Source organism: Diceros bicornis, chromosome 1 (genome assembly GCF_020826845.1).
Source record: "Diceros bicornis minor isolate mBicDic1 chromosome 1, mDicBic1.mat.cur, whole genome shotgun sequence".
In the NCBI taxonomy this organism is placed as follows: Eukaryota; Metazoa; Chordata; class Mammalia; order Perissodactyla; family Rhinocerotidae; genus Diceros; species Diceros bicornis.
Genome location: NC_080740.1, coordinates 8014081 through 8030208, shown reverse-complemented (window position 1 = coordinate 8030208; position 16128 = coordinate 8014081). Strand labels below are relative to the sequence as shown.

The 16128-nt window shown below is 42.1% G+C and overlaps 1 protein-coding gene across 1 annotated transcript in view; it reads right to left on the bottom strand.

Annotated features, from left to right (window-relative positions):
• JMY (junction mediating and regulatory protein, p53 cofactor) overlaps positions 1-13047 on the bottom strand; it is a 99997-nt gene extending 86950 nt beyond the window's left edge. The window contains exon 1 of the mRNA XM_058568160.1: positions 11723-13047. Coding sequence (XP_058424143.1) covers positions 11723-12763 — 1041 coding nt within the window. The 5' untranslated portion in view covers positions 12764-13047. The remainder of the gene's footprint in view (positions 1-11722) is intronic.
• Positions 13048-16128: the final 3081 nt, after the last annotated feature.

Here is a 16128-nt window from a genome sequence, read left to right as displayed (position 1 = left end):
ATTAATCTTCGACAAAGGAGCCAAGAACATACCATGGAGAAAGGAAAGTCTCTTCAACAAACGGTACTGGGAAAACTGGACAGCCACATGCAAAAGAATGAAAGTAGACCATTATCTTACACCATACACAAAAATTAACTCAAAATGGATTAAAGATTTAAATGTACGACCTGAAACCATAAGACTCCTAGAAGAAAACATAGGTGTTACAATCTTTGACACTGGCCTTAGCAGCATCTTTTTGAATACCATGTCTACTCAGGCAAGGGAAACAAAAGAAAAAATAAACAAATGAGACATCAGACTAAAAAGTTTCTGCAAGGCAAAGGAAACCATGAACAAAATGAAAAGACAACCCACCAACTGGGAAAAAATATTTGCAAATCATATATCCAACAAGGGGTTAATTTCCAAAATATGTAAAGAACTCATACAACTCAACAACAAAAAAACAAACCTGATCAGAAAATGGGCAGAGGATATGAATAGACATTTTTCCAAAGAAGATATACAGATGGCCAATATGCACATGAAAAGACGTTCAACTAATTATTACAGAAATGCAAATCAAAACTACAATGAGATATCATCTTACACCTGTCAGAATGGCCATAATTATGAAGACAAAAAATAACAAATGTTGGAGAGGATGTGAAGAAAAGGGAACCCGTATACATTGCTGGTGGGAATGCAAATTAGTGCAGTCACTATGAAAAACAGTATGGAGATTTCTCAAAAAACTAAAAATAGAAATACCATATAATCCAGCTATCCCACTACTGGGTATTTATCCAAAGAACTTGAAATCAACAATTCAAAGAAATTTATGCACCCCTATGCTCACCACAGCATTATTCACAATAGCCAACCCAAGTGCCCATCAACTGATGAATGGATGAAGATGTGGTGTATATATACAATAGAATACTACTCAGCTATTAAAAAAAAAAAAAAAATCGTCCCATTTGCAACAACATGGATGGACCTTGAGAGTATTATGTTAAGCGAAATAAGCCAGACAGAGAAAGACAAACACCATATGATTTCACTCATATGTGGAAGATAAACACATGGATAAAGAGAACAGATTAATGGTTACCAGAGGGGAAGCGGGTAGAGGGGTGGGCAAAATGGGTAAAGGGGCACATATGTATGGTGACGGATAAAAATGAGACTCCTGGTGGTAAGATGCAGCCTACACAGAAACTGATATATAATAATTTACATCTGAAATTATACACTTTTAAACCAATATGACCTCAATGAAATAACTGAGAAAGAAAAGAAATATAAAATCAATGACTATGTCACAACTGTGACATTTAAAAAATAATAATACTAGGGGCCGGCCAGGTGGCGCAAGCAGTTAAGTGGGCGCACTCCGCTGCGGCAGCCCGGGGTTCGCCTTTTCAGATCGCAGGTGCGCACCGACACACCGCTTGGCAAGCCATGCTGTGGTGGCGTCCCATATGAAGTGGAGGAAGATGGGCATGGATGCTAGCTCAAGGCCAGTCTTCCTCAGGAAAAAAAGAGGAGGATTAGCATCAGATGTTAGCTCAGGGCTGATCTTCCTCACACACAGAAAAAGAAAGAACAGATGAGTAGAATTTGTAGTGAAGCTGAAGGAAAGCAGCTGTCTGCTGTTTTGTCTTCTATCATAGTATGCCTAGCACCTGGCCCAAAACGACTTATTGAATAAATGACTGATGAAGAAGACTTAAAAGCATTTATAAGGGCTTCCAGAGGTTAATGCTTACTATTTTCTTTAAGAGTTATTTCAATTGGAATATCTACAAGTCAATTGTGATCAAGGTTGTCTGGGATGCTTACAAACAAAAAGGAAGGGGATTACAGAAAAAAACAGAAGAGCTACTGAGAAAATTTACTTTAAAAAAACACTGCAATCACAATTATAACCAACTGCAGCAACAGGACCACCCTGTCCTGTAAAGTCGACCAAAATAGTAATGTTCACATCAAACAGCAGCAACAGGCTTGGGAACCAGGGACTACAAGAGGCTTAAGAACAAACTCACAACTTTTCTTGCTGTTTTGACATTGTTTTAGTTTGGAAATATTTTACCTGTATGGCACCAGCTTCCATTAAGACTAATCTGGTTTGTAGCAGAAACAGGTTTGGGTCCAGGAGGAACCCAAGCCGTCAGAATGAGTTGCTTCAGGAAACAGTGGTGAAGAAGTCTCGTGAGAGCAGCTGATACTTACTGAGCATTTCTAGCACAGGCACCACGTGGGAGGCCCTTGACACACATTCTTTTTTATTCTTCCTAACAACCTTCCTATGTAGACGTAACTACTATGCCACTTTACAGAAAAAGAACCTGAGGCAGAAACTCAGTAACTTGCCTACAGTTAGTAGCTGGTGAAAGGTGGAGGTAAGGTATGAATTCCCAGGAGCCTAACTCAAGCTCTTAACCACAGCCCCGTATATCCTTACTCATAGCTAGTCTATTATTTTTCCCTTATGAGAAAGATACCAATCTTTTGAGTCTAGGAAGACTGAAAACGTGATGAAATATTTCATGGAATGGGGGAAAGTGAAAAAAGTAAGTACGGAGCGGCGCAAACAAGATGAAAAAAGAATAAAATTATAATTTTGGAATTCCTTCCAGTTTTCATTTAGCAAACCCACAAACATGCTCAATACTTCAGATAAGAAATATCTGATCCTCTATCCAACTTAAGTAATTTCCACCAAGGTAAATAAAATAGTTTTATTTCAAGTTTTAGGTCTCACAATGCTCAATGTATGGAGTAAAATCTGCTCAGAGCCAACTCTGAGGCCATCAACAAAGTCAGAGACTTTATATAACACATTATTTACAAAAGCAAGCATCCAGACAGGTTTCACTGAGAGCTGGCATATAATTTCCTTTTACTAAATTAATGTTATTCATTCCCACAAATTTTCCAAGTCTAAATACTGCTACTCTAGAGTTAATTCTTGCCCCCTTTCTCTCTCCTTCGTTTTTCAACCCTACTTGTCATAACCCTTCCATTTTCATTTAGCAACCCCAATACCAAAATTCACATCACCTGATATAAAATAAAAAGTAGGCATGATTTCCAACAAAAAATAAAGCAAGAGAAGTTACCATCTTTAACTGCCCTCCTCCCACTCCTAGCCAGAAAAATTTAGCCGATAAGGAAGATAATTATTTAGTATAGTTATGAAGGGAAGACGAGAACAATATTAACTATTCAATGTTATGGACTAATTACTTAAAATGGGAACAGTGGGAGGAAGGAGGCAGATTTCAGGTCTTATCTTAGAATATATCAGATTCCCCAGATCTACCGTGAGAAAAAAAAAAAGTATCACGAAATGTTCTTGGAAAAACTAAATTTTCTTTAAAGTAAGATACACCTGTAAAAACTTTTAAGGAAAATTATCACACCATCTAAACCAACTCACCCTTAACAAGCTTAATACAGAACAGAATTTACAATAGAATATTTAAACATCAGTATAACATTTATCCTTCTTATGGTTACAGAAAAATCATTTTTATAAATGAGTCTGTATAAGAAAGACATGCATTCTGTCTCACATTAGAGCTTTATGTTTCTATCATACATGCAGGCACAAATTTAAATTAGCCTCCTTTGGGATTACAATGTTCTCTAATCACAGACAGTATTGCTGATTATAGTATAGGTACATAATCAAGATTTTCCAAAAACAGTCATCAGCCAGACACTGTTAATGTTTTTGTCTAGTGATGAGATGTTGACTACGTGTTTCAATTTGACAATGGTTAAGTCTATCAGTTAGCCTTATTCCCTTTCTTCAGGGATGAAGATAATCCATGGTTAAGAAAGCAAGCGGAAATCAGTTAGGCCTGGATGTGAATCCAGTTTTCTTATATACTAGATGTTATCTTAGGCAAATTTACCTAATCTTTTTGAATCTACTTCTCTACCTCTTAGGTTGATATGAAGACTAATTAATAATTTACTAGATACATAGCACTGTTCTAAGTACTTGACATAAAACCTATTTTTAAATCAGTCTATGAGGCAGCAGTATTATTCTCCTCACTTTACAGATGAGGAAGCTAAGGCCCTGAAAGAATTAGGCAGGCCCAAATTCAGAAAGTTATTAAATAGAGGAGCCACGATTCAAACTCACTTGAACCCACCTCTTAACTCCTATCTACATGCTAACTGAGGTAAGCTACTTATGGATGTGCACACAGTGCTTGACCCACAGGAAGCATTCAGTAAAGGTTAGATATTGTGATTATTGAAAACTAGAGCCTCACATACTTCTCTACACATAGGTCGCTCCAGTTATGGCCCCATTCGTGTCGGTAAAGAGGACAGACTCACCTAGGTAGGAAGGTGAAGAGGAAGAAAGGCTTAGAGAAATAATTTTATTAAGTAAACATTCATTTTGTAAGTGTAACTTCAGTAAGTTATCAAAAACGGATGGGAAAAGTACTTTTAATACTAAAAACCCGAGGGAAAAGCACAAAAAAAAACCTTCACGTACAAGTAAGGAACCAAGTGAGGATGAGAAAACAAATACAAAAACAAGAGGAAACGCTACCTCCTGCCTTATTCTAACTCCCTCTGCACCCAACAATGAATTAGGTTTTTCAAAGCCTCCAAACTCCAGCAACAGTAGAAGTGCTGTGAGTTGGACAGTCACCTCACTACAGGAAGACCTAACCCTGGACACAAGCATGTGAAACCAGGGGATCAGGTCCCAAGCCTCGCCACACTGTGCCTGTAAACTACCCTGGATCCTTAAAAAGGACACTATAACCTCACTTTACAATGGGAAACTAAGGCCCAAAGAGGGTAAGAAAGAGCCTAATGTCAAGCAACCATATTAGAATCAGGACAAAACCAAAGATTCTCCTGAGCCATGTCGAACCAATTTTCTTTCCACTAAGCACTACTTAAAGACGTGTAGTGAGACGCTTCTTAAAAAATCCCTGCCTGGGGCTTGGCCCGGTGGCATAGCAGTTAAGTTCTCGAGCTCCGCTCTGGCGGCCCAGGATTCGCAGGTTTGGATCCTGAGTGCGGACTGACACACCACTTGTCAAGCCACGCTGTGGCGGCGTCCCATATAAAATAGAGGAATATGAGCGCAGATGTTAGCCCGGGACCAATCTTCCTCAGCAAAAAGAGGCAGACTGGCATCAGATGTTAGCTCAGGGCTAATCTTCCTCACAAAAAAAAAAAAAAAAAGCACCCTGCCTCAACTAATTCCTAGCAGGATGACTCAGTAATCAATTTTATTTAAAATTTCTTCCTGAAGAAAATGACCGTTCTTATTTATCACTGTAAATAATGTGCCTAATGTAAATACCCTGTGCCTACATTACTTGAATGCACTAATATCTATTGAATAAACAAAGCCCCAAGCAATCACATTCAAACCTTAAAGTTACATATAAAACCCCAAATCATTCAAGGCACTTCATACATTTATCTGTAAGATCATTCTCCTCTATAAAATGTCTAGCCCATCACGCCTATTTGTTATTTTACAGCCTATTCTAAAAAACCTTCACTATAAGTCTGAAAAGAATCTATTATATGCAATTATAACTATATATAATTTAAAATTCAAAGACAAGCATAAAAAGGCAATCACCACATTTAAGAAAACTCACAAAATTTTCTAGCTTTTTGCTGAATGAATCCTTCTCTGACCCTGTGCAGTTTTAATAACTCAGATACTCTGTTTTAAGGCTACTTGGTATTAACAGTCCCTTACAAGAAGCCTGAAAAGCCAAATGAACTTCACCACCTCTACCAAAAAACAAACAGCACCAAGAACTACTACTTAGTCTTCCCTGTCTATGTCTCTTACCCTTGCAACTTAATTTTTCTCCTATGAACAACTGAGGGAACTGGGCAGATTTAGAGGGAGCAGATCCTGGCCTATCAGAGAGCGAAAAGAGCCACGGGAAACTTCCCATTACAAAAAAATAAGCACATATACATTTAACCATCAACAGAAGGCCACCCTGTGCTTTCAAGTCCCACTTCCAACAATATTCTACAGTCAATGAGAGAGAATAAAGTAGCAATGGAGAACAGTGAGAGACTGATTCAAGTTACATGTGAAGATCTGGGGAGTTCAAACCAAACCAAACCTCCCACTCACCTTCTCCCTTCAACACACACACACGCACACACCCTTGTACTCACATGACTAAAGTGTTTGTCAAAGTTGGCCTTGTTTTATTTAGCAAGGAGGAAACATGACAGATTTCAGGTCTGTGAAATGTCTGGTGGACTGGGCATCATGTGATGTTGCACGCCAAGCAGAGAAACCACCACATAAATTAGTTATCAAAAGGCTGTCATCCTGCCACCAGTCTCCATGTTTCTGCTTTATAGAAGTGCTAACCTAGAAGCATAAATTCATCTTTTATTCTGTACTTATTTCCATGATATGAAAAATGGTCAAAAGTTTACTTGCACACAGGATTGAAGAAAATGATTAGTATCTAAGTCATTATTTTAACAGCTTCCAGCTTTCAAGTCTTTCATCATAACTTTCAAGAAATCCCACAGAATCCACTTAGCTTTATTATTCTTTAACTGTGTTATACAGTAAGATAGCATTATTCTTATGGGACTATATCATGATTAGACAAGACATCAAGTTACAATGTTGACATATCTCCTAGGCCCTAAAAGGCCACAGCTCCCGTATGTCCTCAACATGTAATATCCTGTCTTTCAATGCCTCCAGTCACTGCAGTCAAGAAGTACCAGGCAGAACAGCTCTCTCCACTGCAACCACATTATGTTCTTCCCAAACCTGCTTCCACTCTTTATACCTAATCATGGGTCCTGGCTCACTGGCTCAATGAAAGACCAGCAACCTAGGGCTCCTAAAAGACTGTCATTTCTCTAATGTATATATCGGAGTTTCAGCAGGGCTCAAGAGTTTATAACTAATCTTAGTTTTCCAGGAAAATTAGGAAATTCATAATTGGGAGGAAGGGTGGTAAGCAGTCTTCTTAGAGCTCCTTGCCCCTTCTGTTAAATAACCTCACAAGTCAGGAGCTGTTTAGAGCTGAGTCATTTTAAGATACAAAGGGAAACAGTGATTGGGCACTCTGGTCTAACATAAATCCATCCTTGAACCCCTAGGCAACCCCTTTCTTCTAATACACAACCTGTAGATGCTGCCCCACACCATGCCTATCATAATTAATTTGAAATGTAACAAATGAGTCATCCTAATTTAAAAGTCATTATGGAACTGACTACAATGTCTAAATATTGACACTCCCATATTCTTAGGAGTGGAGACTGACATTCCTTCTAATGTCTTCAGGGAAACAAGGCATTGCACACGTTTGGATTAAGACAAACCTAAATTTGAATCTGAGTTTGGTCACTCAGCTGTTTAACGTTGGCCAAATCCAAGTAACCTCTTTAAGTCTCAACTTCTGCTTCAGTAAAATAGGTATAAAACACCACTTATCTCAAAAGATCATGAGGAGGATAAAAGGAGATAGGTAATGTGAAGTGCACAATATCTAAGTAGTGCCAGTAAATATTAGCTACATTCCACGAAGAAGTGTTAAGTTGAAAACTCTGGAGAATACTTATTACATGAAACAAGAGACAATAACACTTCCTGGAAGCCTCCTTGATAACTGCCAGACACTTTTTCATATTGTCTTACTTGAATCTTAAGATATCCTTTAAGTATTTTCCCCATTTCCCGGTTTTAAAGAGGTTAAATAACTAACTGGGTCACAGAAGTGGTGAGTCCAATTTGGAACCCAGGTCTTTCCGACTCCAAACACTAGGTAGGCTCTGTCTACTGCATGCCTTGCATGGTTACTCTTAAACACATGATGCTCTCAAACAGTGGTTTCAACTGAAAAGAAAGGAGAATTGAGCACAGTTTCACAAACATAATAAATTCCAAAGTGAACGCTGATTTTTAGATCTTAATCAAGCCATCATAGTTAAGGTTTACTATCTAAAAGACCAAAATTAATCATTTAAAGAATAGTTGTCCTTACACAAAAACCATTATTTACAAAATCCAGGTCATCAAAAGTAATGCACAGTATGGGCCGCCCATGCACACACACTATAATAGGATCCTCAGCTCTGACCAACAACCAAGGCTACTGCTGAAACCATTCCGAGAGGCCTTTGGTGGCACTTGATTCATTCAGGGATTGAGTACCTGCTATATAAATAGCACGACTTACAGTAAACCCTTGTAAAAGTCCAAGATAAATCGACCATGTAATAAATTTCACATTTCCTTTGTACTCAAGATTGAGGCCCTAAGTAGTAAACAATCTCTAGTTTCTATGTTATCTAAAAGTAATTTCTCATTAGTATTGTACAAATTGTAGCTCCTCACAAACTATTATTTCCAGTCAGTTGATCAAATTTGTGAATCATTAATAAAAACTTTTAGCTGAAACCTTAAGGTTTAATTCTTCAATATTTCACAAGACAAGGATACAGGAGTACTTCCTGTAACCCCATATTACATCATAACTGTATTCCAAAAATTAAACTCCAATAGAGGTATGCCCCAAGCCTACAAAGTAGCTAAGCTTTTCTCTCCAAAAAAGCAACTATGCCTATGTATCTAAAACTCTGCATGTTACTTAAAGTACCCCATTAAAGTTCACCTATAGCTCCCCTCAATTTATAGGGAACTCACCAACTCAGATAAAGACCTCTTATTTAGGAACTTATTTACAGTTTTAAGAGATTTTTCTCCCAGTTTTTAAATAGTATGGTCTCTTGAGGAATTTACATTTATCAATTTATAAAATTTTATTTACCCACAACTTTACATTAAAAGGACACTTCTTTCAAATCCTTTAAATTGTTGCAATACTATAAAAAACTCTGGTGTCCTTTGCCCATTAATATGAGTGCTCCCAAGATGTGTGGCCCTGAACTAGGCGTGGCAAAGAAGAGAATTCCAAGATATTGTCAAGGCCAGTGACCGTGAGAAGTTTAGAATCTAGTTCTAGTCTGTTCTATTTTAAAAAAAAAAAAAACAAAAAACTTTTCAACAATTTACTGACCATTTTGAACAAAAACAGGTGTGGTCTTTAAGCTGAAACCTTTAAATGGATAAGAAAAGGAATACTGTAGAAAAAAGGACCAGAAAATAGATTCAAAGAAATAAAGAAGGAAAAACAAGACCAAAGGACTACATTTTCTAAGTAACGTATACCTAAGAATGTGTTTGATTTACCAGATATACCCAGCTTGAAAACCTATCGCCAATTCCACAAGTTAAGTCAACCTGAGAACTGGGAATAAAAAACACTGAATTAGGGGCCGGCTGGTGGGTAGTGGTTAAGTTTGCATGCTCTGCTTTGGCCGCCTGGGGTTTGCTGCTCTGACCCTGGGTGCAAACATACACACGGCTCGTTAGGCCAGGTTGTGGCGGCGTCCCACATACAAAGGAAGACTGGCACGGATGTGAGCTCAGGGCCGGTCTTCCTCAAGCAAAAAGAGGAAGATTGGCAACGGATGTTAGCTCAGGGCCAATCTTCCTCACCAAAAAAAAAAAAAAAATTGGATTAGATGTAATTACTAGACTCAACAGAATCAATAATACAAAAATAACATAACTTCTATAAAGACTTTACCCAAAAAAATAGTACTGCAAACTATTATCATAGCAAAGAATTTAAGCAGCTGGAGAACAAAACAATACACGGCTGGTGTGCTATACATCCCCATTATCATGCCCATGGCAGACATCAGTAATCAATCACACCACCCTTTCGCCACTGAGCCGCATATTTTCAACACAATCTTCCAGTAGAAACCAGGGTGGCCATTATAACTGACCCTTTTTGTTGTCCTTGATAGCTGTTTTTCAAATACTGTTCAAGTCATCTAAAGCACCAAAACCTTACGTATTTAATGTTCAGTGAATTTATAATAAATTTCATTTACTTTGAGTTGTTCTCCAAAACATAAAATCCTCTTTAAAAGTTTAAATTTTTCTGTTAAATAGAATACAATATGGTCAATATACTCTTAACTAGGAAAACATATTCCTTTTAAAAAATGTAAGCATAATAAACTCTTTCTAGAAAACTAATTTACTATATTTTTGGCACCCCTCATTTTGCACCCAATTTGAATTAAAAAAACAAAGTAGACAAAATTACTTTTCCTGAGTAACAATAAAATTAATACCCGACATGCTTATGCCATTTAGAGATTAAAAAATAGAAAGTTTAAAAAAAAAAAAACAGTATTACATAGATCTGTAAATCAAGTGAGAGAAAGAAGAATTAACTTTGTCCTTGCAGTTTAAAAGACATACAGGTCAATATCAACAAAACTCTAAAGAGAATATACGTGACTATTTAAGATTTCTGTCACTTCCTTCCAAAAAGAATTTAAAGTAGAACAGACTCCAGAAGTGAGACGATAAAAAGAGATATAAAAACAGATCTCTGGTACTCTAGGATCATATTACCAACGAGTGATGTTTAGCATAGAGTAAACTTACAGGAAGGAGGGAAAACCTGGATTCAGGAAGTTTTAAGAGCACTGTGGGATAAGTGAGAAAGAATTATTTCTTAAATCCTCGAGTCTAGCAAAGAAAAATATGAAATATCCCACAAAGAAACCAGGAGGCTCCAGCTTCCTGGCCTTAATAGCAGAATTCAAGTATTATGCAAACATAGGCAAGGTTAACAGATGACAACACAATGTCAGAAATACAGACACCATAAAAGGGGCATTCCCCCACGCCAACTCCAACCTCAGTTGGTACTAAAACTAAAAAGAAATCGTTTTGAGAAAATATCTGTCAGCGTCCATTACGGGACACTAAGTATATCTTAAAATACTTTTTTTAATCAAGTTCTTTCAGCAGAAGCTGTTAAGTAGGCATATCTTACACATATCTTACACATTGTAGGGCTCCCTATGCACATCCATTCAGACCATTTCTCCATTATCTCCTGTTATTTTAAGGATTAGATAGTTTGAAAAAGCTTTTGCATGGCTTTCACTCTTAAAATACAAAAGTATAATAAACATTCCTGCCCAGGACCTTTTTTCTCCCTAAAACTGGAGTGAAACACGCGCCATCTGTAAAGACTTGAGATATTCCTAGAGTGTGCATAAAACCTTTAAAAATACATTTGCATCCAATTGTCAGTTGGTGTCTCTTCATTTGGACAGGCCAATCATTTGGAAGAAAATGAATTTAAAATTTGTCTAAGTTGTTAAACTACATACGAACTTAAAAAAAAAAAAAGACCAACTTTGCTCCATAAGACAAACTATTCTGAGTAAAGGAACATGACACCAGGAAAGAAGCGTTAATATCTGGGCACTTATTGCCGGAAAGAGCTTTAGGGGCAAAAAGCTCATTTAGCTTATATTTACGGAACACCTTTTTCTGAGTGGCTTTAATTTTGCTGCCTGTACTGAGCAGCAAACAGAGCACTTATTATATAGAACCTATTTGATAAATCGGGGGAGGAAATCTACTGACTTATCAAAGGTCCTTCAGAGGGCCAATTAAGGAAAGCCACGGTTTTCCTACCACTGAAAGGAAAGAAGGATGAGACAGGTCAGGAACCCATCTTCATCCTTTTCCCTTGTCTAGAAAAACAAGTGTCCCAAATGCGCACAGCTCAGACCGAGGCTCCGGCCTTTGGTGCTGCGTAACCAAAAGTGACGCCTAGAGCCCAGACTAGCTTCTTACCTCCTGGATGCGCTTCCTGGCCCGCTGCAGCACTTCCTCGTAGCCCTTCTGCCGCAGCTCGCTAAGGCTCTCGTAATACTCCTCGGGATCGTCGGTCTCGGTGAAGAGTACCTGGGAGAGGATCTTCCAGCCGCAGGTGTCCAGGCCGTGGCCCAGGTAGACCTGGAGCTGGTAACACAGTGTGTCGATCTCCTGCTCGGTCATCTCTGGGGCGCCCCCGAACAGCACGGTCCACATGCCCGAGGGCTCCTCGGGGAACAGGGGCAGGCACGGCTCCAGCTGCGAGTTCACGGAGCACAGCTGCTGGTGCACGGCGCGCAGATCCTGGAAGGAGAAGAGCCCGGCCCAGCTGCACTCCTCGGCCGGGGACTCCAGCTCGGAGGCGGGCAGCGGCTGCTCCGCGTCGGAGAGCGCCAGAGACGCGGGGGCCGCCTCGTCCTCCCTCACCATCTCCAGCACCTCGATCTCCTCGGAGACCGCCCCGCAGGCGCTCACCACCCGCACCGAGGACGCCGGCGCCTCCCTGGGCGCCGGCGGGGCTGCCGCAGCGGCGACCGCCGCTCCGTCTCTGCCGTCAGATGCCCTGCGGCTCGGGCTGGACCGGGCCCGCCCCGGGCTCCTGAGGCGGCTCTCCACCCCTCTGCCGGCCGGACTCCGCAGCAGCGGGTCCCCCCGAAGGCTGCGCGCGCTCCGCGGAGAGCCGCCCTCCGCCCAGGCCGGGCTCCTCCGGGCGCCGGGGCTCCGGCCCAGAGTCGCAGACGCGGAGGCTTCGGGCCGGCCCTTGCCCGCCGGGCTGCCCGGCCCACGGGTCCCGTCGGACGCGGACGCGCCGGGCTCTGGGCCCCCTCGCGCCCCCGCCTGCTCCCGGGAGCCGCTCCTCTGCCTCTGGGCCGTCCGGTTGTGGCACGTTATGGCAAACTTGCCCTCGATCTCGTTCCAGGCCACGATGAAGACGAACTTGTGCTTCTCGCGCTCGTCGAACACATGGGGCCGCACGGCCACCCAGTCCGACTCGAGCGTCTCCTCGAGCGCGAACGACATGATGGCTCCGGGGCAGGCCGCGGGGGAGGCGCCGCCGGGCCCGCCGCCGAGGCCTCACCGGCTGCTGCGTCGCGCCCCCCGCTCAACCCCGCCGGGCGCCTTCAGCCATCTTAGCGCGCCGGCCGGCTCCCCCGCTCGCTCGCCCGCCCGCCCGCCCGGCCCGCCGCACCCGGGCCGCCGCGCTCCTTTGTGGCGCGGCTCGCGGGAAAGACAATACGCGTCCCCGGAGCAGGTAGTTCACATGGTCACGTGCGGCCGGATCTGTTTACAAGCCCGGCCGAGGGGCTGCGTCTGCGGCGCCCTGGAGGTGAGGCGCGGGGCCGACGGGGCCGGACAGGCCGGTCGGCGGTCGGAGCCGGCGGTGTGTGCGTCCCCGCCGCTCGCCGGGCCGATCTCGCCGCCCCTCCTCCTCCTCCTCCTGCTCCTCTTCCCGACCGCCGGGAGCCCGCCTGACGGATGGACGCGTCTCCTCAACTCTGCGCCTCAGTATCGCCACAATGTTGCCATTCGGCTGCTGACGTCGGCGGCTCCACGAGGGACGTAAACACGGGCACGTGCCGCACGCTGGTGACGCGGCGGCGGCGCGCACACCCCGCGCGCGCGCCGGCCCCTCCCCTCGGCGTCCCCGTCGCGCGCGCGCGCCAGCGGCCGCGCGCCCGACTCTTTCCTTCCTTCCGCACAGCGTCTTGCCGCGGGCTGGAGCTGAAGACCCGCCGTCTGCTCGCTCCGCGGGCGGGGAGGGGGTCAGGTGTGCCCGGCGGGACAGGTGGCCTCCGAACCCGAGAAAAGAGGAACAAAAGCGGAGGAAGTGAGACTTTTCCAACTCCGGTGAATCAGAGGTACCCCCAGATGTAAATTTGCCTCCATCCGCCCGGAGGAAGTCAGGATGGATAACATATTCAGAAAGAAGTACTCTGTTAACATAACACGAACTATGTGCTAAAGTTTATTGGGATCCCCCAGACTGTTAGATTCCCCGCTAACACCCTTGAGACACAATCTAAGATATGAAAGGAAGGTGTCTGAAGACAACCCAGTAGAACACCAAGGCAAAATAGATGAAAATTCAGGCATGTCCTAATGGTATGAGTGCTTACATTTCGGTTCATCAGTGTTTTATTTCTTCACTTTCATCTTTGTGTACTGTTCTGTGCGCCTCATTTTGAGGTCACTGGCTTGAGCCCTTTTGAAGTTGTATTCAATAATCAGAGTTCCCAGAATGCACGTATAAAAAAATGTGTAAATCTGAAGAATTCTATTCGTACTGAACTATGATGAAACACATTCTTAAAATTGCCTAGTGGATCTTATAATTCAGTTTCTGTTATTGGCATTCTCTGTCCTATTAGTGTCCAGTTCATATTGCAGGTGTTCTGCATCCACAGTAAAGTACAATGGGAATTATTTCTTCTTTGACTTTTATGCATATTTCTAAAACATATGCAAAACCATTTGGCTTAACTGTGCATTGTCGGCTACACGTAGTTCACTATTGTCCTCACATCTGAGTAAAGAGCTGAAAGTTCTAGTTCTGTCGCTCAGCTGGACATTTTAGACCTATGAATCTGCTTGGCCCAAAAAAAGGCACTTTGGACAGGGTGAGCAAAAGGGGAAAAGGACTGGTTTTTAAATCCTTTTACAGTTTTTTATGTAGAACTGCAAATTTTCAAAGCTTGCAACTGAATTTGTGTCAACTCTCGAATGCAAATCAGAGATATACCTTTTGAAAGGCAGGAAGAAAGAAAGAAAAAAAACTCATTGCAAATCTGTATCACCAGCTAAGCAAACAATAGCACATTATATTTCCCATCTTTTCTGCTAAAAAGTTACTGCTAAAAGTTTTTCTGATAAAAAGTGATGACATCATCACTAGCTGTGTTTTTGTAATACATTATAGATAAGTATGAATACTAAGAATGAACACTAAAAGAATATGTTTATAGAAAATATTTTTGTTTATATGTATATTAATATTGCGGTATTTATCCACAGATAAAATTGTGCTGTCACAATAGTGCTAGAGAAAATTGGGTCGTGGTCACACAGGTGTTAAGTATTTTTCCTGAATAATCTGGCCACTGTGTTTTGTCAAAAGGGTTGTTTCAATGTTTCTCATTTCCTCTGTCTTAGTAATTGTTATCCTAGAAAAGGAAAGAAACAAACCAAAATTCCCATGGCAGGTTACTATAGTACCAAACAGTTCTTTATTTAGGTCTGTATCTGATTGTCAAGCAAGATCTCTGAGTGTATAAATTACTCCCTGGGAATAAGTAAAGCTACAGAAAAACCACTTCCACCATACTGGCTTTGAAAGGGCTTGAAAACAATTATCTGTTTGAATTTTTTTTTAACTATTGAGGATTGTTAGATAATCTGGGAAATGCTTTAACTCTTTAAGCCTTTCAATAAAAACTGTAATAGTTTACATAGCGATTTTCAGATTACATAGAACTTTCCTGCACATATTCATTTTATCCTCACAATAATCATATAATGATTATTGGTATGAAAGGAGTAAGTCCTTAATTTTATATATGAGAAAATAGCAGTTCTGATTAGTCAGGTCACACATCCCAGGATGGGGACCAGGGAACAACTTGAATTCAGAGGTCTCATGGACACGTGTGTTCCAGTTAGATTCTTCCAGAAGCAGACACTGAAAAGAAGTTAGGAATGCAAAAGTTTATGGGGGGTAACACCTGTGAAAGAAAAGGGGCAGAAGCAGGATTGGGCAGGCTACTCCAACAGGGAGCTCCAGAGCAAAGATTGTTCCTTAAAGAAGTTCTCCCACTGAGTAGAAATGGTTAGGCCTTGCTCAGTCCTTGGCTGGGGACCACCCTGAGAAAAGCGTAGGATGAAAACCTCAAGCTGACTCCGAAGACACAAACAGCTGGGGACTGTCAGCTAACCACCCTCCTTGCAACTGAGGAGTGAGTCCTTTCTTGAAGGAGGATCTGACTGGCGCATCTCCACACCTGCCACAATTCACCTTGTGTGCCACGTGGATCCACTCCATAGCACATTTGTGGAGCAGCTCCTCTAGGGCTCTGGTGCCTCTCTTCCTGAGGGGAAACTTAAAAGAGGGAATTTAGAGGGATGAACTGTAGCCCCCATGGCTACAGTTGGTCTCATGGCCCCAACTGATACTCATAGTCTCTCTCCTCCACTAACTGTTCTCAAGTCCCTCACTCTGCGGGCCTCAGTGGCTCATGTGTAGTGTTTCCCAAACCATCCTTCCTGAGGGGTCTGAATTCCTGGTAACCTTACCGGTGTATCGGCTCCATTACTACAACACTACATTTGTCACAATTAGGCAAGAGTGTTCCAAGAGGCAGCCAAAAGTGTCACCTGAGTTCCGCGCGCGT